This window comes from Symphalangus syndactylus, chromosome X (genome assembly GCF_028878055.3).
Source record: "Symphalangus syndactylus isolate Jambi chromosome X, NHGRI_mSymSyn1-v2.1_pri, whole genome shotgun sequence".
In the NCBI taxonomy this organism is placed as follows: domain Eukaryota; kingdom Metazoa; phylum Chordata; class Mammalia; order Primates; family Hylobatidae; genus Symphalangus; species Symphalangus syndactylus.
In genome coordinates, this window is record NC_072447.2 from 62027612 (window position 1) to 62054193 (window position 26582).

The 26582-nt window shown below is 43.3% G+C and overlaps 3 protein-coding genes and 1 pseudogene across 5 annotated transcripts in view; 2 read left to right on the forward strand and 2 right to left on the reverse strand.

Moving 5' to 3' along the window:
• LOC129475302 (uncharacterized) overlaps nt 1-10691 on the reverse strand; it is a 177343-nt gene extending 166652 nt beyond the window's left edge. Inside the window, exon 1 of the mRNA XM_055267422.1 lies at nt 10625-10691. The gene's annotated coding sequence lies outside the window, so the exon portion shown is untranslated. The remainder of the gene's footprint in view (nt 1-10624) is intronic.
• The window catches only part of LOC129476248 (protein SSX4-like), a 132576-nt gene that overhangs the window by 86065 nt on the left and 19929 nt on the right, over nt 1-26582 (forward strand). The gene's annotated exons all lie outside the window — the stretch shown is intronic.
• Nucleotides 476-10731, reverse strand: LOC129476247 (protein SSX2-like). 3 transcript variants are annotated; one of them, XM_055269014.1, is made up of 9 exons: nt 10625-10731; nt 9164-9252; nt 8614-8728; nt 7985-8080; nt 6092-6141; nt 3994-4129; nt 2418-2495; nt 1549-1653; nt 476-1085 (listed from the first exon to the last, which is right to left on the reverse strand). In XM_055269014.1, the coding sequence occupies exons 2-8, from the start codon at nt 9230-9232 to the stop codon at nt 1553-1555; spliced, it is 645 nt and encodes a 214-aa protein (XP_055124989.1). In that variant the 5' UTR covers nt 9233-9252; nt 10625-10731; the 3' UTR covers nt 476-1085; nt 1549-1552. The 3 variants fall into 3 exon arrangements, with proteins under 3 accessions (XP_055124989.1, XP_055124986.1, XP_055124990.1); XM_055269011.1 differs by having other exon boundaries at nt 2350-2495; XM_055269015.2 differs by lacking the exon at nt 2418-2495 and having other exon boundaries at nt 10625-10704.
• Nucleotides 10865-26054, forward strand: LOC129475303 (ornithine aminotransferase, mitochondrial-like; annotated as a pseudogene).

The following is a 26582-nucleotide window of genomic DNA, read 5'->3' on the forward strand; positions in this document are numbered from 1 at the left end:
AGGACTTTGAGACCAGCCTGAGTAACAGATCAAGACTTTCTTGACAAAACCTAAAAAAATTAGTGGATCATGATGGTGCATGCGTGTAGTCACAGCTTCTCTGGAGGCTGAGGAGGGAGGATTGCTTGAGCCCAGGAGTTCAAGGCTGCATTGAGCTATGATCATGCCACTGCACTCCAGCCTGGACAGAGCAAGACCCCATCTCTAGAAGAAACAAACAAACAAACAAACAAAACCCAACAACTGGAAACATCCTCCTCCAGAACAGGGGTCAGGAACTTCTGTCTGCCTTGTTCCCTGATGTCACTCCTGCACCTAGAACGGCGCTCAGCACGAGGACGCACTCATTAGGGTTTTGTTGAATAAATGACTCCTTTGACACAGCAATTCCGCTTCTAAGAATCTTTCCTAAAGAAATATTCACACACCTGTGCAGAGCTGTATGCACAATAATGAGAGGAGCAAACAACTGGGGAACGTTTGCAAAAGTTTATTAAATGTCAGTGACTGACAGAGGGGAATCGGATGAGGGGAGTACATGCTGAACATGAAACAGAGTGAGGGGAGCTTGACCAGGATGCATGGCAATGGGAAAAGCAGATGGGAGATGCTTATACTGGTACTTGGTGTGTGTGTGTGTGTGTGTGTGTGTGTAGTGTGGTGTGGTTTGTGTGTGTGTGCAAATGCAGAGGAAAAAATCTGAAATTAAACACTCAGAACTGCCCTCAGTAGTCACATCTGGGGAGAGAGGAGGGTAGTGCTGTTCTATGCAGAGAACACCTGACAATACTTATTTTCTGAGGTAGGTGCATGGATACACAAAGCGAAATATGCATTAAGCATGTCTTGCTCATCAGTGAAAACGTTAATATCTAACAGAATGACACAGTGTAAGAAAATACAGTGTGAACGCTAACATCAAACTCTTGTCACACTAAGAAAAATAACACTCAACTTTTCACTGTTGTGAACACTTGCTTTCACTTGCTATACACCTGATGACGAGGGATCCACAGCCATGCCCATGTTCGTGAAAGGTCACCACGTTCTGCTTCTCATCATGGGCATGTGTCATATCCCCGAGGCTGAGGCAAGAAGAGAGAAGGAAAGTAAGTGGCAGTGAGTTCCCACCACGTGACAACTCAATCTCAACTCCTCCTGACCTGCAGACCCTGCACACTCCTATTCTGCCCTATCTCAGCACCTGCACGTGCCTTCCACGGTTCCTCAGAGTGAACCATCTCTTCATGCCACAGTGACTTCCTCGCCTGGGTTATCAATTCCTAGGCTAGAGGAAGGTGTCGCCACATATCAGGGCTGACCTGGGGTTTGGGAGCCCACAGCATCCTGGGTAGGGAGGATCCCTGGATATATACAGGGCAGGGAGTAGAAAGAGCATGGGAAATCTCATCATTCAGCCCCAATGATGTACCCTAGAAAATTATAAGAAGGGAATGATTTGGGGAGCAAGTGACAGATGGGATACCAGTACCATAACAGAGTAGCACATCTGCAGGGATGTGGGGCGTGAGCCGAAGGTTCACTCACGGAGTTACTCGTCATCTTCTTCAGGGTCGCTGATCTCTTCATAAATCACCACCTGCTTTCTCTCACGCAGTCTGTGGGTCCAGGCATGTTCCCCCCTTTTGGGTCCTATGATGGAGAAGAGTTGGAAAGTGAGGATTGGGTAGGTTGGAGAGTGTTAGGCTCTGTTTACTCAAAAACAGGAGATGCCTCCCCCTCCCAAGTGCCCATAGGCCTTCTTTATCCAGTTTTTCACATTCTCTGGCTTAGAGAGGCTGAGACCTTAGACCCACACCAATATAGGCCAAATGCCAATTAAAGTTTTAGCTTCTGGCTCCTTCTCTTCTCAGGCTTAGATTCCCAACCTCTTCACTTACGGGAACATTCACCCATACCTCCTTTAATCCAGCACGTATTTGTTAAGGGCACACAGGCATACCTTGTTTTATTGCACCTCATGTTCATACTGCTTCGCAGGTGCTGCAATTTTTTTTTTGGAAATTCTCACCAATTTTACACTTTTCCATTATTATTATATCCGTTATAGTGATATGTGATCAGTGAGCTTTGATATTATTACTACAATTGTTTTTATTGTTTTTAGTGTTTTAAAATAATTTTTGTTCTTTATTTTGTGGGTACACAGTAGGTGTATATTCTTATGGGGTACATCAGATGCTTTGATACAGGCATGCAATGCATAATAATCACATCATGGAAAATAGGGTATCCATCCTCAAGCATTTCTCCTTGCCTTACAAACAATCCAGTTAGACTCTTTTAGTTTTTTTAATGTACAGTTAAGTTATTATTGACTATAGTCACCCTGTTGTGTGTAATGGTTTTGGGGGTACCATGAACTGCACCCACAGAAGTTGACAAACTTAATCGACCAATGTTGTGTGTGTTCTGACTGCTCCACCGATGAGCTGTTCCGCGTCTCTCTTCCTTTTCTTGGGCCTCCCTATTTCCTGAGACGCAGCAATACTGAAATGAGGATTATTAACAACCTTACAATGGCCGCTAAGTGTTGAAATGAAAGGAAGGGTCGCATGTCTCTCACTCTAAATCACAAGCTAGAAATGGCCAAGCTTAGTGAGGAAGGCCTGCTGAAAGCCAAGACGGGCTGAAAGCTCGGCCTCTTCCACCAAACAGCCAAGCTGTGAATGCAAAGGAGAAGTTCTTGAAGGAAATAATAATACTAATACTCCAGTGAACACACGAAGAAGAAAGCAAAACTGCCTTACTGCTCAAATAGAGGAAGTTTGAGTGGTCAGGATATTTGACGAAACCAGCCACAACATTCCCTTAAGCCAAAGTCTAATTCAGAGCAAGACCAGAACTCTATTCCAGTCCATGAAAGCTGAGAGAGGTGAAGAAGCTGCAGGAGAAACGTGTGAAGCTAGCAGAGGGTGGTTCATGAGGTTTAAGGAATGAAGCCGTTTCCATAACATAAAAGTGCAAGGTGAAGCAGCAAACCCTGATGGGGAAGCTGCAGAACGTTATCCGGAAGATCTAGCTAAGATCACTGATGAAGGTGGCTACACCAAACAACAGATTTTCAATGTAGATTAAATAGCCTTCTATTGGAAGCAGATGCCATCTAGGACTTTCATAGCTAGAGGAGATTGACTCCAACTTTGAAAGAAGTTCTCCTGTGGGTAAAATGCTGTCCAATAGCATCACATACTACAGGGAAACCCTTCATGAAAGGGAGAGCTAATCGATGTGGCAAATTTCACTGTTGTGTTCTTTTAAGAAACTGCCACAGCCACTCCAGCCTTCAGCAGCCACCACCTTGATCAGCCGGCAGCCATCACCACCCAGGCAAGACCCTCCACCAGCAAAAAGAGTGACTCACTGAAGGCTCAGAAGATTGTTAGCATTTTAACAATGAATTAGTTTAAAATTAAGGTATGTACATTTTTAGACATAACGCTTTGCACACTTAGTAGACTGCAGTATAGTGTAAACATAATGTTTGTATGCACTGCAAAACCAAAAAAACAATGCGTGTGACTCACTTTATTGCAGTGGTCTGGAACCGAACCTGCAATATCTCTGAAGTACACCTGTACTGGGTATCAGGCATTGAGCTGAGTAAGATATGATCCCAGGTTATCACAGATAGAATCGCCTGAGCACCGTTCATGTCATCAGGCCTTCTAGATTAAATTTAATGCCTCTAAACAATTTATGAACTGTGATTCTTTATTTCCATCTTATGGACTGGGAATCTGGAGCTGAGAAAATTTGGAAGACTTGCCCCAAGTCACGTGGTTTTTGTGTGGATGAGAACTCCAGTCTGTGTCTCAGGAGGTCACGTCTAACATCTCATCTGGAGCTGGGTGAGCTCCTCACCCCAGCCTGGACCCGGGCTTGTCTGGGATCCATGCCACACACCCAGTCCACACACCTCAACATAGCCAGGGAAGCCAGAGGGGTTGTTCCCAAATCGTTTCCTCTTACCAGATGTCTCGTGAATCTTCTGAGAGGTACTTGGATTTCCCGGGGGGCACAGCTGTTTCCCATGGTTCTGTGGGGCAGATGCTTCTGACACTCCCTTCGAATCACTTCCTTCCTCTGCTGGCTTCTCGGGGGTGATCTTTATAATGTGAAGGTCACAGATAAACAGTACGAGTGACATTTCTATAGTGCTTTAGAGCTTACAAAGGGTCTTCATATGCATTAGCTTATTCAGTGTTCTCAACAACACTGGGAGAGTTACACAGGCCTAAATTAGGAGAAACCTGGGAGGCAAGGTTAGAAGGGAAGGGAATGGCCTAAGTGAATATGGTTTCCAGGGATAGAATGCTTATCTTCCCACTCTTTTAGGACTGACATTCTTGCAAACAGCAAAAATTTCCATGTAATTGAGAGTGTGATATACAGATGATTTGGAGAAGAGTAGCACTCTAAGAATTCACAAGGTCTACAAAGGGAAGAGGTTCTGTAAAATACAAGCGATCCCATATAAGCTTGTAGACAGCTGCTGGGAGAGTAAATATAAAAACATAGAGAGGCGACAAAACACTGCTGGGAAAGATGGTGTGGGGAGATGAATACAAAGAAGGGAGAGGGAAAGAAATGGTTTGCTGAAATTAATCTAGGCAGCAAACAAAGTAGTACCAGATATGACATACTACCCTACCGAGGCACCAATTGAATGTGGAATTCAGTGAGGTGGTGCCCATAATTCTGGTTGCATTGGGATGTGTCGCTGACCAACAATCTTAAGCTACTTTTTTTTCTTTTTTGAGACAGAGTCTCGCTGTGTCGCCAAACTGGGGTGCCATGGCATGATATCGGCTCAAGGCAACATCCGACTCCCACATTTAAGCGATTCTCCTTCCTTCGCCTCCAGAGTATCTGGGACTACAGGCAAGCACTACCACGCCCCGCTAAGTTTTGTATTTTTAGTAGAGACGAGGTTTCACCATATTGGGCAGGATGGTCTCGATCTCTTGACCTCGTGATCTGCCTGCCTCAGCCTCCCAAAGTGCTGGGATTACAGTCGTGAGCCACTGCGCCCGGCTCTTAAGCTACTTTTAATTCAGCTTCCTCCCTTATGAAATAGTGAACCATACATGTAAAATAGGCTACAGGAAAGTCCCCTCTGAGCTTGTAAACACTCTTTAAATGTAGTAATAATAACAATTAATACCTTTCACAATCCTTCTTTGAATTCAGTCTCCACACTGGCAACCCAACTCCCAGATCCCTTTACCCTCCAAACCAGAGTTGAATCTGCACTTCTGGGATCACTCATTCAGGGGCCTCCGAGGGATCCCCTGGGCTGGGACTGGGGCTTCCCAGATGCCCCAGGTGCACACAAGGCCATCAAGGAGCTCACAGTAGGGAGGGGCCAACAGTCAGTGATTCCTAAGCCATGCAAGTGGCCCCAGTAACAGAGCAGAGGCCAGCTGGTCCTTCCTGTTGCGAGACTGGGTGTCTCAATGGAAGCACCAGCAGGCCCTATGGGGTGAAGCCCTAGTGAGCAACATCTGAACTTCATAACAAATGCAAACGTGAATGAACTTTAAATGGCTTGGAGCTCTGGATTAGACTACCACTGCCGCTGCGCCTCAGAAAAATTCTTTAACATCTCTGTACCCAGATAGCCTCATTTTATTATTATTATGTTGCTGATAGCTATAATCTAAAACATGAACTATGATTCTTTCCTTCCATTTCATGGACCAGGAATCTGGAGCTCAGAGAACTTAGAAGATTTGTGCCAAGTCACATGACTTTCATATGGATGAAAACTGAAGTGTGTGACTCATTATTATTCGGAGATACTAGAAACAATGTATTCTTAAGGATTAAATACATTAATCCATGTGAACTGCTTGAAATAGTATCTGGCATCACTATGAAAACAAAAGAGGTATTAACAATCACAACTGTTGGTATTATCAAGCTGTCAGTGCTACATCAGGTGTTGTGATAGACATGGGGAGAAGAAAGCAGTGAGGGCATTTTTGATATTCTCTTACTCTTCCCAGTGTTCACATCCGTGGAGGGACAAAGGTTCTCTGGTCCTTTAGATTTGAGAGATACTCACCTTCGGGAAGATTCCCTGGAGCGTGCCTGAAGTCATCTGAGGACGTTCAACTGAAAGAGAATACATCAGAATTTTTCGTTGTTGGTAAAGATTTCCAAACTCTAGAGAGACTTCTGTCGCATCTGGGTATTCTGCAGCAGAGGGTTATGAGTCCACTCATTGTTGAGGAGTTATTTCAGATTTGCTTCTGAATTATGTTTAGTCATGGTTGGTGCATTTATTGCTGGCATCAATTCAGAATTTTCCATCTCATGGTTTATCACATGGGGACTACACCCCATCACAGTGTCATCTTATTCCATTACATATCTTTTACTTTTTCCCAAATAGTTAAATTGATTGTTTAGGAATCTGAACTGTATCCACTCAAGATGTACAACAACTGAAAATCATTGTACACTTAAAATGTGTGAATCTTATGGTATGTGAATTAAGCTGTTGAATGTGTGATGAACCATGAATGATTTGGTCCAGTGGCTCTGAAATATTTTCAGTATAAAGACACTCCTTTAATGTCAAAAACTTGGCAGATACTCAAGCACTGGCTTTTCAGACCTCTTGTAGTGATTGTGGGAGATTGTAGAATCTGGCCTGTTTAGTTGGCGAGTAATAGGTCTATTGGAGACGGTTTGGACATTCTGACCTTGTCTTATAATTATGTTGTCAGAGTAGAAGATCAAGTAAATACATATGTCCCCTTTATATTCCTGAAATGCACAAAGATCTCTACCCAAGAACCTGTCTTTTTTCACCCTATGTTATCTCTGCTCTCTGACAAGTGGGAAAGCTCTCTGTGTGTTGGATGAGGGATCACTCTTTCAAACTCACTTCCAAGCTCATCACGGAGAATCAGGGTTCTTTGGGAATGAGAAGACTATTTGGTTTTGATAAAATACAGAGAAACAGCAATGCTTATTACATAATGTGTTCATCACCGTCACTCCTAAGATACCTATCCAATACCTACATGCTGTTAATGAAACAACCTCTCGGAGTTTTTGGTGGATCTACAGTTTTAACATTTTCTTTCTTTTTTTTTTCTCTTGTAACATTTTCTTAACTGTCTTTTGATTCATTAACAGTGCTTAGGAAGAACAACATGTCCTTTAAAAAAGAAATATTTCAAACACACAGAAAAGTATGGGGAATAATATTGAGTCCAGTCGGATCTCAACATTACCCCACAGCTATGTTAGGTCTGATTTATTTATTCAGAATATTAGAAATACTGCAAACAGGCCGGATGTGATAGGTCACACTTGTAATACCAGCACTTTGGGAGGCTGAGGCAGGTGGATCACCTGAGGTCAGGAAGTTTGAGACCAGCCTGGCCAACATGGTGGAACCCCATCTCTACCAAAAATTAAAAAATGAGCTGGGTGTGGGGGCACACACCTGTAACCCCAGCTACTTGGGAGGCTGAGGCAGGAGAATCACTTGAACCCAGGAGCTGAAAGTCGGAGTGAGCTGAGATTGCCTTATTGCACTCCACCCTGGCCGAGAAGAGTGAAACTCCATCTCAAAAACAAAAACAAACAAAACACACTATCAACAAGTCACAGCTGAAGCTGTGTGTGCAGCACTCAGCAATCCCTGCCCTCCCTCCCTCCTCCACTTACAGCCAGTCACCTTAATTTGATGGCTTTTTATTCACATTCATGTTTGTATACATTTACCATTTACTTATTATCCATAAAAATATATATTCTTGTTTTGCATGTTTTAAAATTTTATATGAATGACCTCTGTAGTTAACTTTCTGCATGCAATGTTTTTTTTCACTCAGCCCTGATGTGTATGAGGGAACAAATGCCTGAGGATCTTTCCAGGTAGCTGAGCTGAAAAGCGATTGGGCTTGGGGAGACCCTTTCCAGCCCCTTCCCATCTACTCACCCTGATGCCCACGGTTATGGTCATTATCAAAATCATTCCCCTGGAGGTCTATGGCCCGTTTATGACGCATGAAAGATGGGAGGGTGGCCTTGAAACCTAGAGAGAAGCAAAATGTTTATTCCTTAAGAGACAAGCTTGGGCCTCATATGGTGGCTCACATCTGTAGTACCAACACTTTGGGAGGCTAAGGCTGGAGGATTGCTTGAGGCCAGGAATTCAAGGCTGCAGTGAGCTATGATTGCACTACTGCATTCTAGGCTAGGTGACAGAGTGAGACTCTGACTCAAAAAAAAAAAAGAGAAAGAGACAAGCTGAGAGAAGATAGGGTGGGTGTGTGTGGGGTGGGGGTAGGTGGGTTGCCCAGATGCCACAGAGACAGTTGGGCTCATCAGAATAGAAGCCTAAGGGAGAGAAATGTGCAGGATCCAGGTATAAGCTCCACTGTGGCCAGTCCCTGCCCTCAGCCCTGATAGGATACAGAAGAGCAGAAAACCCAGAAGTTGCCTTGCGATTTTTCCTTGCACAAAAGGAAAATGTGAGGTACTTTCTGCAGCCTAAGAAGTAGTCAAAGCAGGAAAAGGGATGCTCATGTGTCCCCAGACTTCTCTGTTCCTAGAACTTTCTGTTACCTAGTTTAGTCATGGCCTCATATTTTCTCTTCATATACACATAGATGATTTTCTCCGACGCTTTCATCTTTTCCCACTCTTCCTTAGAGAAGTATATGGCAATATCATCAAAGGCCTACAAAAAAAAAAAGGAATTATGGCAGGGACTCAGCTAGGCATGTCTGCCATTCAGCTGGAGCCGCTTCCTGTGTGCTGGATCTGGGAAGTGGGGATGATAATCCTTCCTGGTTGATGCCATGGCTAACTGACAGAACACGAGAGAACTTCCCTAGCTTCACCCCTGCGACACAGTAGGGCTTTAATGCTGCTGGCTGGCTCTCTTCCCACCTTCCAGAATGGACTGAGAGTCACCAAATGTAGTGCAAGGTCACAGATTTGTCTCCAGGGATGCTAGGTGATGACAGAGCGAGGGTGGGAGGCTCCCAAGGATCCAAATCTCCCCTGAGACCCTGCTCCTTGTCCCCAGTATCTCTGTCCTCCCCTCCTCAGAAACCTGGTCACCCCACACTGTCCCCTGGGCCACTACTCTGCCCCCTCCAGGTCACCTCACCTTTTGTATCTTCTCTGGCATTTGAGCACCAACCATGGGTCTCCTTGCAAAGGCGTCGTCTCCATTCATGGCACTGGGAGCAGTCTGACCTGCAAGAGAAACAGATTGAGACTTTCCAGCCGCAGGACCTTTGATCCTATGGAGGGAGAAATCAGTGAAGGCCGGCCACACTCAGTCACCTGGATCAGCTGCTGCATTTCTCCATCCGGGACTTATCTGTCCCTGAGTAAGGACATGGGGAGAAGTCAGATGAAAACAGGGAGCCAGGGGTCTCTGGGAGAAGTATTGATAGGGGATGACAGGTTTCCTATGGGCAAAGCAGCCTTGAGTCTTTGGGAGGGGGTTGGCTAATGTTGTTAGTAGTTTCCCTGGGGCTAGGCTTACCCTGAAAGATGTACAGACCCTTGTGGGGGAGGCAGGGACATGACTGTGTAATTTTATTCAGTGGGGGCATGCTGACACCCCCACTCAATAAATAAAGGAAGGGAAGTTAGTCCCAGAGATAACGTGGTCTCTTTGGTGATGGATCTGATCAGGCAGAGGGATGGGGGGTTCGGTTCTGTTGAAGAGAAATGAGCATCGCTAATATTAACGTGTTCAGAGGCTATTACTGGGTGATTTGTAAATTATTAGAAGGAAGAGAGCTAGAATTTCTGAGACTTCAAGAGCCCGCCATCACTTAGAGAGAATGTGGGGCATTTCAAGATGCAGCAATCAGCCAGGAGCAGTGGCTCACACCTGTAATCCCAGCAGTTTGCGAGGCCGAGGCGTGCAGGTCGCTTGAGCCCAGGAGGTCGAGACCAGGCTGGAAAACACAGCAAAACCCCTGTCTACAAAATATACAAAAAGTTAGCTGGAGTTGGTGGAGCAGGCCTGTACCATCCCAGCACTTTGGAAGGCCAAGGTGGGTGGATCACCTTAGCCCAGGAGCTTGAGACCAGGCTCACAAACGTAGCAAAACCATCTCTACTAAAAAAAACAAACAAACAAAATTTAGAAGCGGGGTGGTGCGCGCCTGTAGTCCCAAGGCCTAGGCGAGAGGATCACTTGAGCCCAGAAGGAAAGATTTGAGAGAGCTTTTTTTTTTTTTTTTCCATACAGGTTCTCGCTCTGTTGCCCAGTCGGGAGTGCACTGGCGTGATCATGGCTCACTGCAACCTCCGCCTCTTGGGTTCAGGCGATCCACCAGCTGTGGCTTCCAAAAGTGCAGGGATTACAAGTGTAAGCCACCACGCCCGGCCCAAATTTCTTAAGTTACTACAGAGTTCCTAGGAAAAATCCCTTACCTGAAAAAGTTAGAAACTGACAGGAAAGATTTGAGATGGCGGTTAGAAACTGACAGGAAAGATTTAAGATGGCGGCCTGCCTCATATACATTCCTTATTAAAACTAGATAGCAAATGCATTGCAGAGAAGGGGAGGGGTAGGAAGAATGGAAAAAGAAAATCAGTGTATGCTTACTCAGATTTTGGAAGAATCGAAAGAGAAAATCAGACGTGTACTCTGAGTATGGAGGAATGGAGAGAGCGTCAGAGCATGCGTACTCTGAACTTAAAGTAGCCAATCCCAGGGGATGCTTTAGGCGGGAAAATTAGAGTCTCCACCCCTACTTTGAAAAGGTTCTGTCCCTGGAGCCTGGACTGATAGAAGCCACATCCGCTTGGCTTGTTCTGCCTACTGTTCTGACTTCTAATTGGCCAGATGGAGCTCACTAACTGCCCTGATTGGTCCATCATCCTTCGGCAGTGACATTGCAGAATAATGTCTCCTCCTCCAGCCACACTTTGTCGCCACTGCGAAAAAGTGGGTGGTCCTCAGGAGCTGTCAGATTTTGATCTCTCTGAAGACCGTTCCTGGATCTTGGGTTAAAAATCTGTATTCTAGTCTGAACTGTGGGAAGAAAAAAGTAGTCAATCTGTGATTTTTCTACTTGAAAGACACAATGTTTTCCAAACTAGCACATTTGCGGAGGTTTGCTATACTTAGTCGTGGAGTTCATTCTTCAGTGGCTTCTATATCTGTCGCCACTGAAAAAACAATCCAAGGCCCTCCAACCTCTGCTTACATTTTTGAAAGGGAATCAAAGTAAGGTGCGCACAATTACCATCCTTTACCTGTAGCCCTGGAGAGAGAAAAATGTATTTACTTATGGGATGTGATAGTGGTATTGGTTACATCTGCCTTGGCCAATCCTCCCGCCTCCGTCTCGGGACTACAGGAGTGAACCACCCCACCCCCACTAATATTTTTTATTTTTTGATTTTTTAATAGAGAAGGTTTCGCTGTGTTGGCCAGGCTGGTCTTGACGTCCTGGGCTCAAGCGATCCTCCCACCTCGGCCTCGGGACTACAGGCATTCACCATCCTGCCCACGCTTTTTTTTTTTTTATTTTTAAGTAGAAACCAGGTTTTGCTATGTTGGCCAGGCTGGTCTCATCGTCTTGGGCTCAAGGGATCCTTCCGCCACAGCCTCGAGACAGCAGGCATGCACCACCCGGCCTACGCTTTTTTTTTTTGGTGGCTCACGCTTGTAATCCCAGCACTTTGGGAGGCCGAGGCGGGCGGATCGCGAGGTCAGGAGATCGAGACCACGGTGAAACCCCGTCTCTACTAAAAATACAAAAAATTAGCCGGGCGTGGTGGCGGGCGCCTGTAATCTCAGCTACTCGGAGAGGCTGAGGCAGGAGAGTGGCGTGAACCCGGAAGGCGGAGCCTGCAGTGAGCAGAGATTGCGCCACTGCACTCCAGCCTGGGCGACATAGCGAGACTCCGTCTCAAAAAAAAAAAAAAAAAAGAAACCATGTTTCCCTATGTTGGCCAGGCCGGCATCAAGCTCCTGGGCTCAAGGGATTCTCCCGCCTCAGGACTACAGCCATGCACCACCCTGCCCAGGCTATTTTTTGTTTTGTTTTGTTTCGTTTTAGTAGAAACCGGGTTTCGATATGTTGCCCAGGCTGGCCTCAATCTCTTAGGCTCAGAAGATGCTTCCACCTCGGCCTCAGGACTATAGGCGTGTGCCATTCTGCTCTGCTCATTTTTATTTTTATTTATTTATTTATTTATTTATTTATTTATTTATTTATTTATTAGGAGAGGCAGGCTTTCGCTTTGTTGGCCAGGCTGGTATCAACCTCCTGGGCTCAAGCAATCCTCCCACCTTGGCCTCAAAACCACAGGAGTGGTTTAGATCACACCACTGCACTCCAGTTTGGGCGACAGAGCAAGACTGAAAAAAAAAGAGAAAGAAAGAGAGAGAGACCAGCTGCATCTCCGTAAGAACAGTGAGCTTTGTGATATTTTAACTTACCCTCGTCTCATCTCATGCTCCCAGCTTGGTTCTGTTCATTGCTGATGAAATACAGATAGGATTGGCCAGAACTGGTAGATGGCTGGCTGTCGATCATGAAAATGTCAGACCTGATATAGTCCTCCTTGGAAAGGCCCTTTCTGAGGGTTGATACTCTGTGTCTGCAGTGCTGTGGGACAATGGCATAATGCTGACCATTAAGCCAGGGGAACATGGGTCCACATACGGTGGCAATCCACTAGGCTGCTGAGTGACCATCGCAGCCCTTGAGGTTTTAGAAGAAGAAAATCTTGCTGAAAATGCAGAAAAAAAATGGGTATTATCTTGAGAAATGAACCCATGAAGCTACCTTCTGATGGTGTGACTGCCATAAAAGGAACAGAATTATTATTATTATTATTATTATTATTATTATTATTATTATTTTTTGAGTCAGAGGTTCACTCTGGTTGCCCAGGATGGAGTGCAATGGTACAATCTTGGCTCACTGCAACCTCTGCCTGCTGGGTTCAAGCGATTCTCCTGCCTCAGCCTCCTGAGTAGCTGGGATTACAGGCACGCGCCACTATGCCTGGCTAATTTTTGTATTTTTAGTAGAGACGGGGTTTCGCCATGTTGGCCAGGCTGGTCTCGAACTCCTGACCTCAGGCGATCCACCAGCCTCAGCCTCCCAAAGTGTTGGGATTACAGGCGTGAGCCACTGTGCCCAGGAGGAAAATAATTATTAAATGCTATTGTTATTAAAGAAACCATAGACTGTAATGCTTGGGAGGTGTGTCTATGACTTCGAGATTATGAACTTCTGGCCAAGCCCACCCATGGTGACATCATCAGGTTTCACCTCTGCTGGTGATCAAGGAGGATGAGATCCGAGAGTCCAGTGAAATCATTAACAAGACCATCTTGTTGTTCTGAGGGTAGCAGCTGTTTTCAGTGGTTCCTAGGAGCCGGCTGGAGACCGGTGGTCCTGTAAAAGCTCTGCTCTAAATGTAGGCACATTCCACTCCCATGTGTCTTCAAAATCTTTTTGTGTATATGTGTTTTTTCAGTTGATACATAATAGAACAATGTTTATGAACCTGCCATTTGCTTTGTAATGTTAAGTAAGAGAAGGTAATGGCATCTATATTTAGTGAAAGTGTTTTGATGTGCATGTGTACTTTATAAGGTGAAACATATCTATATATACAGACAGCCTTTAAATCACATCCTTCAGTATACTTTATATATGTTTTTATAATTTCCTTGCTGGTATAAAGGTTTTGTATTTGAAAAAGTTATCTCTAGCGTATTACATAAAAGGCTTCACCTTGTAAAGTCAAATCATTGTTTTCATTGAATTTTAGGAAGGATCAATGGTTAAGCATATAAAAAATACTAGTTGTTTTGTTTTGTTTTTGTTTTTGTTTTGAGACAGAGTCTCGCTCTGTCGCCCAGGCTGGAGTGCAGTGGCTCGATCTCCGCTCACTGCAAGCTCCACCTCCTGGGTTCACGCCATTCTCCTGCCTCAGCCTCCCGAGTGGCTGGGACTGCAGGTGCCCACCAAAACGCCTGGCTAATTTTTTGTATTTTTAGTAGAGACAGGGTTTCATCGTGTTAGCCAGGATGGTCTTGATCTCCTGACCTCGTGATCCGCCCGCCTCACTCTCCCAAAGTGTTGGGATTACAGGTGTGAGCCACTGCGCCCAGCCTATAAAATACTAATATTAAGTAAACTTTATATTGACCAACACCAGGATAGTCTATGGATGTCATTATTTTGAATTAAGAATTAGTGTTTAACATTCCTAAATTGTTTTGAGTGCTTGATTATAATTTGTAAAAAAAAGTTTATTTTTAATATTTCTTTACATTTTAAACAAAGCTTATATTTCAGAAAAAAAAAAAAAAAAGAGACAGAACATGGCCGGGTGCAGTGGTTCACACTTGTAATCCCAGCACTTTGGGAGGCCGAGGTGGGCAGATCACTTGAGGTCAGGAGTTTGAAACCAGCCTGGCCAACATGGAGAAACCCCCGTCTCTACTAAAAGTACAAAAATTAGCCAGGCATGGTGGCACCCGCCTGTAGTCCCAGCTACATGGGAGGCTGAGACAGGAGAATAGCTCGAACCCGGGAGGCAGAGGTTGCAGTGAGCTCGAGAGCGTGCCACTGCACTACAGCCTAGCAGACAGAGTGAGAATCCCTCTTGAAAAAAAAAAAATGTACAGTACATTTTCATCACCACAATGCTATCCCTTGTGCTACTCATTTTTAGTAATACTCTCCTCCCATCCGCCATCCCTAATCCCTGGCAACCACAAATCTGTTTTTCATTTCCACAATTTTGTCTTTTCTACAATGCTGTACAAGTGAAATCTTATAGTATATAACGTTTTACAGCTTATTTCACTCAGCATAATTCCGTGGAGATTCCTCCAAGATATTGATATTTGTGCATCAATAGTTCATTGTTGTTGTTGTTGTTGTTGTTGTTGTTGTTGTTGTTGAGACAGAGTCTCACTCTGTCACCCAGGATAGAGTGCAGTGTCTCGGCTCACTGCAACCTCCACCTCCCGGGTTCAAGCAGTTTTCCAGCCTCAGCCTCCCGAGTAGCTCTGACTACAGGTGCGCGCCACCACGCCCAGGTAATTTTTGTATTAGTAGTAAAGACGGAGTTTCAACATACTGGCAAGGCTGGTCTTGAACTCCTGACGTCATCATCCGCCCGCCTCAACCTCCCAAAGTGCTGTGATAACAGGGTGAGCCACTGTGCCCTGACAATAGTTCATGTTTATTGCTGAGTAGTATTCCAGGAGATGGATGTACCACAGTTTGACCATTCACTTATTTTAGGACATATTGATTATTTCCAGCTATTGGCTATTACAAGTAAAGCTGCTATGAACAATTATGTACAAGTTTCTGGATGGGCATACATTTTAATTTCTCTGAAGTGTAATTGTTGAATTGTATGGTCACTGCATTGTTTAGTTTTATAAGAAACTACCAAACTGCTTTCCAGAGTGGCTGTAAGATTTTACCTTCCCAGCAGCACTTAATGAGGTGTCCAGTTTCTCTGCATCCTCGTCACCATTTGGTGTTGTCACTATGTCTTTTATTTTAGCTATTTTAATAAGTGTGTAGTGATACCTCATCGTGGTGTTATTTTGCATCTAGTGAAGCAAATGAGTGTTGAACATCTTTCCATGTGCTTATTTGCTTATTTCCTCTTCAGTGAAATGTATGTTAGTATCTTTTCATGATTTTCTAATTGGACTATTTGTTTGTATTTTTTATCATTGAGGTTTTTATTATTATTTTTTTCTTGAGACAGAGTCTTGCTCTGTTACCCAGGCTGGAGTGCAGTGGCACGATCTTGGCTCACTCCAACCTCCGCCTCCCAGGTTCAAGTGATTCTAGTGCCTCAGCCTCCAGAGTAGCTGGGATTACAGGCACGCATCATCATGCTTGTCTAATTTTTGTATTTTTAGTAGAGATGGGTTTTTTGCCATGTTGCCCAGGCTGGTGTTGAACTCCTGGCCTCAAGGGATCTGCCCTCCATCCACCTCGACCTTTCAAAGTGCTGGGATTACAAATGTGAGCCACCACGCTCAGCCTACTGTTGAGTTTTGAGAGCACTATACGTATCCATTACATACTCTGGATGTGAGTCCTTTCTTGGATATGTGGTTTGCAAACATTTTCTTTCAGATCATACCCTATTTTTTCATCCTTTTAACAAGATTTCTTGCAGAGCAAAAGTTTTACATTGGATGAAATCTAATTCATTCTTTTCTTATGTATTATGATTTTTGAACCATTCACTATGCCCTAGATCTCAGACGTTTCTCCTGTATTTTCTTGTAAAACTTTTTTTTTAGTTTTTTTTGTTTGTTTGTTTTTTGAGATTCAGTCTCTCTCTGTTGCTCAGGATGGAGTGCAATGGCACGATCTCGGCTCACTGCAAGCTCCACCTCCCGGGTTCACGCCATTCTCCTGCCTTAGCCTCCCGAGTAGCTGGGACTACAGGTGCCTGCCACCACGCCTGGCTAACTCGTTTGTATTTTTAGTAGAGACAGGGTTTCACTGTGTTAGCCAAGATGGTCTCGATCTCCTGACCTCGTGATCCGCCCACCTTGGCCTCCCAAAGTACTGGGATTACAGACTTGAGCCACCATGCCCGGCCTTTTATAGTTTTATATTTTAGATTTAAATCTATGATCCACTTGACTTACTTTTTTGTATAAAGTTATGAAGATTAGGCCTTTTTTTTTTTTGGCCTATCGCTCTGCAACTGCCCCAGCACCATTTGTTAAGCAGAGGATCTTTCCCTATTTTTGTCTCTTGGTAAAAAATCAGTGTGGGGCTATTTCTAGGATTTCTATTTTGTTACAGTGATCTATGTGTCTATTTTTCTCCCAATAGTATATAGTCTTGATTCCTGTAGCTGTATAAGAAGTATTGAAATATGGTAGAGCAATTCCTCCCATCTTATTCTTCTTTTTCAAAAATTGTCTTAGATATATAAATATTTTTTGAGATGGAGTCTCACTTTTGTCGCCCAAGCTGGAGGGCAGTGGGGTGATCTCGGCTCATTGCAACCTCTGTCTACCGTGTTCAAGCGGTTCTCCTGTCTCTGCTTCCCAAGTAGCTGGGATTTCAGGTGCACGCCACCACACCAGCTACTTTTTGTATTTTTAGTAGAGACAGGGTTTTGCCATGTTGGCCAGGCTGGTCTCAAACTCCTGACCTCAAGCGATCTGCCTGTCTCAGCCTCCCAAAGTGCTGGGAATACAGGTATGAGCCACTGGGCCCAGTGTTGTCTTAGCTATTGACAATTTGTTACAGCAGCAATCAAAAATGAATATACATAGAAATAGATTAATTAGTGAAACAAAATAAAAAGTCAAGAAACAGACTAATTTATATACAAACTTCAGCACGCATCTCCAAACAGTGGGCAAAAGATGGGTTGTATAATAAAGGATTGTTGACAAGTGTCTATCCATTTGTAAAAATAAACATTAAATCCTTACTTTCAACCACATAAAATAATAAATTCTAAAAATTCAGAGACTTAAATGTGAAAACGTGAAGTCATAAAGAACTAGATGAAATTTTAGGAAAATATTACAGTGTAAGACATCTTGAGTTGGCATAGGCACTTCCTGACATTACACCAAGGCTATAAACAATGAATCTGACATATTTAAAGATGTAAAAATTAAAGTGTCATCTAAGTCAAAAGATACCATATAAAACTATTTAAAAAGGTAAATTTTAGGCCAGGCACAGGGGCTCATGCCTGTAATCCCAGAACTTTGGGAGGCCAAGGCAGGCAGATCACGAGGTCAGCAGATCAAGACCATCCTGGCTATCACGGTGAAACCCCGTCTCTACTAAAAATACAAAAAATTAGCTGGGTGTGGTGCTGGGTGCCTGTAGTCCCAGCTACTCAGCATGCTGAGGCAGGAGAATGGTATGAACCTGGCAGGAGAATGGCGTGAACCTGGGAAGTGGAGCTTGCAGTGAGCCGAGATCGCACCGCTGCACTCCATCCTGGGCAACAGAGTGAGACTCCATCTCAAAAAAAAAAAAGGCAAATTTTGGGGAAAATGAAGCATCCCCAATAAATTAACAGTAACCATCTCTAATATATAACAAAGCTTTTCCATATCAATAAGAGAAACTGGAACAACCCAATGAAAAAATGTGTTCAGGCATGGCACTACTTTATCATATAGCAGAAAAGGATTATGAAATAGAAATTACGAAAGGAAAATAATAAAGGAAATGGAGAAGAGATCCAAGAACTTTCAACGTTCATCCAATAGAAGATCCAGAGGTAGAGAATAGAAAGACTGGGACGGGCGCTGTGGCTCACGCCTGTTATTCCAACACTTTGGGAGGCCAAGGCAGGCAGATTACCTGAGGTCAGGAGTTCGAGACCAGCCTGTCCAACATGGTGAAACCCCGTCTCTACTAAAAATACAAAAATTAGCCCAGTGTGGTGGTGGGCGCCTGAAATCCCAACTACTTGGGAGGCTGAGGCAGGAGAATCACTCGAACCCAGGAAACAGATGTTGCAGTGAGCTGAGGTCTTGCCACTGCACTCCAACCTCGGTGTCAGAGCAAAACTCCATCTCAAAAATGAAAAAAAAAAAAAAAATAGAAAGACTGGAGAGAAGGCACTACTTGTTCTAGAATTTTCCCAACTGAAGAAAGACATGAATCTTCAAACTGAAAAGAGCCACCTAGTTCTGAGCCTGACTAACCCACACGTGCACACACACCTGCGCACGCAGGAGCACACACACACACAAATCCCCTCGGGGTAAAATTTCTAGGATAAAGATAAAATCCTGAAAGGTCCCAGAGAGAAAAAGAGAAGAGAGAATGCAATGGAGAAGTTTTTCAAGGAGCTGATTTAAAATAACTTTGGGCCAGGTGCAGTGGCTCATGCCTGTAGTCCCAGCACTTTGGGCGCCAAGACCGGATGCTCGCTTGAGCTCAGGAGTTTGAGACCAGCCTGGCCAACGAGGCGAAACCCACTTCTACAAAAAATACAAGTAACCAGGTGTGGTGCCACATGCCTGTAGTCCCAGCTTGGGAGGCTGAGGCAGGAGAATTGCTTGAGTCTGGGAGGTGGAGATTGCAGTGAGCCGAGATTGTGCCATTGCATTCCAGCCTGGATGACAGAGCCAGGCACTGTCTCAAAAAAACAAAACAAGAACAAACAATAAAAAAAAGTTGAACCTAGATATCTATACACAGCCAGGATAATCCAGAATGAGGGGAAAAATATTTCAGAAAATTCATGACGCATAGACCCTTCAGAAATAATTATTGGCATACAGTCCTGTGAGAAGGGAAAACTAAATTTAGGAGGAAGGAGGTGATTTCAGTAAGCAGTGGTGAGGAGAAAAATAGTAAAATTTATTGAAAAGTTTAAACTTTAGATTGAAAAATTTAAAAATTAGAGTCTTGAACTAAAATTCCTGGTATTATAAACTTGGAAGATGGGAGCAGGGACAGGAAAGAAAAGATAAGTTCTTTTGGTGTTCAAGGAATGGATACAGATGCTAGTGAATGATAGAATTTGGTGGTGCACGCCTGTAACCCGAGCTACTCAGGAGGCTGGGGCAGGAGAATCACTTGAACCTGAGAGGTGGAGGTTGCATTGAGGTGAGATCACACGATTGCACTCCAGCCTGGGAAACAAGAGTGAAACTCTGAAAAAAAAAAAAAAAAAAAAAAGGCCAGGCACAGTGGCTCACACCTGTAATCCCAGCACTTTGGGAGGCCGAGACAGGTGGATCCCTTGAGTTCAGGAGTTCAAGACCAGTCTGGCCAATAAGGTGAAACTCCGTCTCCACCAAAAATACAAAAATTAGCCTGGCATAGTGTCACATGCCTGTGGTTCCAGCTACTCAAGAGGCTGAGGCAGGAGAATTGCTTGGACTTGGGAGGCAGAGGTTCAGTGAGCCAAGATCGTGCCACTGCACTCCAGCCTGGGCGACAGAGGAAGACTCTGTCTCAAATAAATAAATAAATAAGTAAATAGAAAACCTATTGGATAGATTGGATATGAAAACATTAACTGCTTAAATAAATAATTCAGCAGAATAGATTGGATGTTAAAACTGATATAGTTGAAAAAGCAATTACTGAGCTGAGGAAATGCGTCTAAAGAATTCATAAAAGTAATCGGTAATGGATAGAGATGAAGTAAATGAAAGAAAAGTTAATTAATAGAGAGGATAGAGAGGACAGAAGAATAAATGTCAAAACACATCTAATAGTAGCCTTATAAGAAGAGAATATAGTCATTAAAAAGGAGAGTGTATTTAAATAAATAATCAATGAGAATTTCTCAGATTTAAAAAAATGACTTAAGATTTAAAGGTATTATAGTACAAACACACACACAGGAAAAGTGAAATGTAAAATTGTGAAAGACAAAGAAAAAATATTTTAAAAACGATCAGAGAGAAATAGCAGGTTACTTACAGAGGAAAAATAATTAAACTGACATCGGATCTCTCAAATACTACACTGGAGGCAAGGATACAATGGTGTAATAATTCCAAGGTGTTGAAAAAAATGATTTTTTTTTTTTGAGACAGAGTCTCGCTTTCTCACCCAGGCTGGAGTGCAGTGGCATGATCTCAGTTCGCTGCAACCTCTGCCTCCTGGGTTCAAGCAAATCTCCTGCCTCAGCCTTCTGAGTAGCTGGGGCTACAGGCGCACACCACCACGCCTGGCTAATTTTTGTACTTTTAGTAGAAATGTGGTCTTGCCATTTTGGCCAGGCTGGTCTGGAACTCCTGACCTCAGGTTATCTGCCTGCCTTGGCCTCCCAAAGTGCTGGGATTACAGGCGTAAGCCACTGCACCCGACGAAAGAAAGGAATTTTTATACCAGGTGGAGTAAAGACAATGTCAGCCATATGACTTCAGGAGATTGAAGATAGAGGGAAATGTTAAAGCAAACAAGTATTTATTGCGCTTATTAAAGACTGCAAGGAAGGGCCAGCTGCAGTGGCTCATTCCTGTAATCCCAGCACTTTGGGAGCCTGAGGCAAGAGGATTGATTGAACCCAGGAGTTCAAGACCAGCCTGGGCAACATGGCAAAACCCCGTCTCTACAAAAAACTCAAAAATTAGATGGGCATATCAAGTTCCTGGGTCTGTAGAGAATTAAAATATATATATATATATATATATATATATATATATATATATATATATATACATGGCTGGATTTGGTGGTGCGTACCTATAGTCCCAGCTATTCGGGAAGCTGGGGCAGGAAGGTTGCTTGGGCCCTGGAGTTTGAGGCTGCAGTGAGCTAGGATTGGGTCACTGCACTCCAGCCTGAGTTACAGAGTGAGACTTTGTCTCTGAAAAAAAAAAAAAAAAAAAAAGAAAGATCGTAAGGACAATTTTACTCAGAGGGGGGACTACTGTGATAGGCGCAGGGACCACTGCAATGGGGTCTTACAGTGGGAGAGTGATATTGGGATCGACTTCAACTCCACAAGGACAAGTGGGGATTTGTAGTCAGGGAGTAGGAGCAGGGGGTCAGAAGATGGGAAATTACTTGGAGGAAAACTCAGGTGTGCAGGGGGATTCTGGCTAAACTGACTTGACAGGATTTTTGCTGAAACAGGCTAAATGGGCAGAGTCCCTGGATGAAGGACAGAGCCCGAGGTTGGGACCTAGTGAGAAACAGGACTCAGAGGAGCCCGACTCAAGTTTGGTCAAAGGAGAGTGTCTGTCTGAAAGCAAAAGCAAGAAAGTCAACAGCAGTAAAATGAATGGATCACGAAGGAGAATTTTTGTGCATTGCTAAGCAGGACTCTGCTTTAACCATTGTGAAAGTTGATTATGTGAAGTGAGTCCCTCTTAGTTTTTTTTGTTTGTTTTGTTTTTTTGTTTTGTTTTGTTTTGTTTTGTTTTTGAGATGAAGTCTCGCTGTGTCACCCAGGCTGGAGTGCAGTGCATGATCTCGGCTCACTGAAACCTCAGCTTCCTGGATTGAAGCGATTCTCCTGCCTCAGCCTCCTGAGTAGCTGGGACTACAGCCACGTACCACCACACCTGACTAATTTTGTATTTTTACTAGAGACAGGGTTTTGCCATGTTGACCAGGCTGGTCTCAATCTCCTGACCTCAAGCCGTCTGTCTGCCTTGGCCTCCCAAAGTGCTGTGATTACAGGCGTGCTCCACCACAACCCACCTGAATTGACTCATTCTTGAAATATACAACTATGTCGGAGTTGTGTGGCCAGGGGAAAAAGCACTCAGGGCACATTGCACCTGCTCAAAGAATTGAATTTTCCGCAAGGCTGGTGGCTGAAATGGCCTGCTGCCACCCTAAGACCACTTTTACCTAGTAACTGCTGAAACAACCTGCAATGACTCTAAGGCTTGTTTTACCTATTGTCCGCACTCACCAATCAGAGCTTCCAGCTCCTGAAAGCTTCTCTGGTACCAATGGACTTGCTTTAAAAAATATAGGTAACTTTCTGTTTCTAATAAAACTCTCAACTTTCTCTTTGTTCTTTGGACATACCAAAGACCAGCCAGTTTGTGTGTATGCCTCAGATTACAATTCTATGATTCTCAAATAAAATGTTTAGAGATTCATGGCCTGGCGTGGTGGCTCACCCTGTAATCCCAGCCCTTTGGGAGGCTGAGGCCGGTGGATCGCTTGAGCCCAGGGGTTCGTGACCTGCCTGGACAACGGGTGAAACCCTGTCACCACAAAAAAATACAAAAATTAGCTGGATGTGGTGGTGCATGCCTGCAATCCCAGCTATTCCAGAGGCTGAGTCGGGGAGGCAGAGGTTGCAGTGAGCCGAGATTGTGCCACTGCACTCCAGGGTGGGCGACAGAGTAAGACCCAGTCTTAAAACAAAAAACAAAAATAAAAACATAATATAACATCCTTAATATTGTAGTTAAAAAAAGAGATTCATCTCCATAGTCTTTGATTTTGATATTTGTGGTGTCAGAAATAGGGTCCGAAGCTGACTCACCTTGGAGATATCAATGACCTCTGGAACTATGGCGTGAGGTCTGCGCACTTGGTCCCCTTGAGCTTTTGCTTTTCTGGTTGCCTCTTTCCCCCCTGGTGAGTCTTTCTTGGATCAAACTGCCATTTGTTGAGTTGAGTTCAGTTTTATTTGGGAATTTGTTAGGAAGGGTCTTTCTCTCTCTCCTGGTTATGAAACCTCCTCTTTTCTTTTCCTTTCTTGTCTTGTCTTTTTTATCTTGTCTTTCTCTTTTCTTCTTTTTTTGAGACAGTGTTTTGCTCTGTCACACAGGCTGCAGTGCAGTGGTGTGATCTGGGCTCACTGCAACCTTCACCTCCCAGGCTCAAGTGATTCTCGTGCATCGTCCTCCGGAGTAACTGGGATTACAGGTGTGCGCCACTATGCCTGGATAATTTTTGTATTTTTTAGTAGATATGTGGTTTCACCCTGTTAGCCAGGCTGGTCTTGAAGTACTGAGCTCAAGTGATCTGCCCACCTTGGCCTCCCAAAGTGCTGGGATTACAGGCGTGAACCACTACACCCAGCAAGAGACGGCCTGTTTAAGAGGGATTTTCTCCCTCCTGGTTACGAGGCCTGGTTACAGAGATTTTTCTGTTAGAGAAGGTTTCTCATGCTTCCTGGTAAGTTTGTACTTTATTTGCTGAATCGTTTGCATGCTTAGAGTTTAATTTGGCTTTTGTGTATTAGGCATTAAACCGAATCACCTAGATTAATTTATTTGCACACAGGCTCTCAAAGTTCAAAGGCATGCCAACATAGTTCCCTCTTTCTGGGATGCCAGCTGGTAATATGTGCCAACATTATGGGGATCATTCACGCAGTCTGTTTTCCTCAAACTGAACTAAAATAATACAGTCCAAATGGGACTCCTATCTCAGTTGGTATCTTGAGGCTCCAGAACACATTCAAGACTCAAAGGCTGCCTCACTACAAAATACTGTCTAAAGCTAGCTGAGATTTTCTTCTCCAAAGCCTTCCCCTCTCCTTCATTTACCTCTTCCTCTTTCTCCTTCTTTAAGCAAAACTCTTTTTCCAAAACTCCTCAGCTACTCTGGCATACTGACTATTAAAATAAAGACAGTTGAAAGACATCAGATACAAATAAAATAAAATCACTGACCTTTGTAGTGTTTCTTAAAAGCAAAAGATGAAATTCCCATGTAAAAGATCTCCTTCCTATACTAAAAGGAAAGACAACACTCTTGTCTTCAAGGATGAGGAATTGAGACCAAGAGAACACTATACAAAGCTTATTGGAATACCTCTTATCTTTTGGGCCTCCTCACATAATTCAGTCACACTTTTACAGTTAACAATTCTTTGTCTAATTCAACATGTTGATAACTAACTCAAACTGCTTTACCCAAAATTTGGGTCACCACCTTCATAAGATTACCTATCGAGGAGAAAAATCTTAAATAAAGTTTAGCCTTCTTCCATTTTGTCAGAAATATAATTGAGATCCAACGTCTTTTATAAATTGGTGAGTTTGTATGTTTTACTGTCCCATAATCAAAATTCTAAAATGAAAGTTACCTTTGTTTATGTACGTATCTGTGTTTGGGTGTATTCATACATATGTACATGTGTTATGTTAAATGTGTCTACATGGTAAAATCTGGAATCATTGGCAAACACTTATGTAAAGAATCCTATTCAGATTGGCTTAAATAGGTACTCATATAAATATACAGTAATTAACTGGAACGCATTTAGTTCATGCAACTTAATTAAGTAGTTGAAAAATAAGCTGGTTTTAAAATTATTGGTAAAATAAAATGAGAAATGTTTTCAAAATTGTGAGCACACATTTTTGGCTGGGTTTACTGGTTCTATGTTTGTCTCTGTTAGATGTTTTAAGGTTATGAAACATAAACTTAACCTAAAAACAGAATGGTCTTTTATGTGCAATTCTTTGATAAGTAAGACTAATTTAATATTGTGGGTGTAATAAAACAGCTGTATTTTCTGAGTTATTGGCAAAATACTCATGTATTTAAGGTTTTTGCTCAGGTGGATACCTGACATTTACAGGCTATAAAAATGTTTTAATAGGAAAATAACTCCAAAGGACTAGCTTTATTTATTTATTTATTTAGAGCAGAGTCTCCCTCTGTCGCCCAGGCTGGAGTGTAGTGGTGCTATCTCGGCTCGCTGCAACCTCTGCCTCCCAGGTTCAAGAGATTGTCCTGTCTCAGCCTCCCAAGTAGCTGGAACTCTAGGTGTGCGTCCCCATGCCTGGATAATTTTTGTATTTTTTTTTTTGAGACGGACTCTCGCTCTTTCGCCCAGGCCAGACTGCAGTGGCACTATCTCGACTCACTGCAAGCTCTGCCTCCAGGGTTCACGCCATTCTCCTGCCTCGGCCTCCCAAGTAGCTGGGACTACAGGCATTCGCCACCACACCTGGCTAATTTTTTGTATTTTTAGTAGAGATGGGGTTTCACCTTGTTGGCCAGGCTGGTCTTCAACTCCTGACCTCAAGTGATCTGCCCTTCTTGGCTTCCCTAAGTGCTGGGATTACAGGTGTGAGCCACCGACCCCGGCCGACTGGCTTTGTTTAATATGTCAGTTTTCATAAGTAATCTAGGTATAATTGTTAAAATGAATAAATGAGGTAACTGAGATACATGTTTATAAGTGAACTTTTCATGTAATTTGAGATGTTTTTTTCTTTTGCTCTTACCATATGGAGATGAAATATTAAAGTTACATTATGTCAGATTAAGTAATAGGTACTCACTAAATGCCAGGATCATTTCCAACTAAGAAAACAATGGATCCACCTGCCTAGGCCTCCAAAATGCTGTCATTAGAGGTGTGAGCCACCATGCCCAGTGAGGAAAAGAAGTATTAAACGCTATTGTTATTAAAGAAATCAAAGATCGTGATGCCTGGAAGGTGATTCTAAGACTCGAGATAATGGACTTCTGGCCAAGCCAACCCATGGTGACATCATCAGGTTTGCGCCTCCACTGGTGATCAAGGAGGATGAGATTCCAGAGTTCAGTGAAATCATTAACAACACCATCTTGTCTTTCTGAGGGTAGCAGCTGTTTTCAGTGGTCCCTGGGAGCCGGCTGGAGACAGGTGGTCCTGTAAAAGCTCTGCTCTAAATGTAGGCACATTCCACTCCATGTGTCTTCAAAACTGTTTCTTGGAATATATGTTTTTTTTCAGTTGATACATAATAGAAGAACGTTTATGAACCTGCCGTTTGCTTTGTAATATAAGTAAGTGAATGTAGTGGCATCTATATTCAGTGAAAGTGTTTTGATGTGCATATGTACTTTATAAGGTGAAACACATCTATGTATACAGATAGCTTTTAAATCACATCCTTCACTATACTTTATATATGCTTTCATAATTTCCTTGCTGGTATAAATGTTTTGTATTTGAAAAAGTTATCTCTGGCATATTACATAAAAGGCTTCACCTTATAAAGTCAAATCATTGTTATCATTGAATTTTAGGAAGGATGAATGGTTAAGCATATATAAAATACTAATATTAAGTAAACTTCATGTTGGCCAACATCAGGATGCATTCTATGGATGTCATTATTTTCA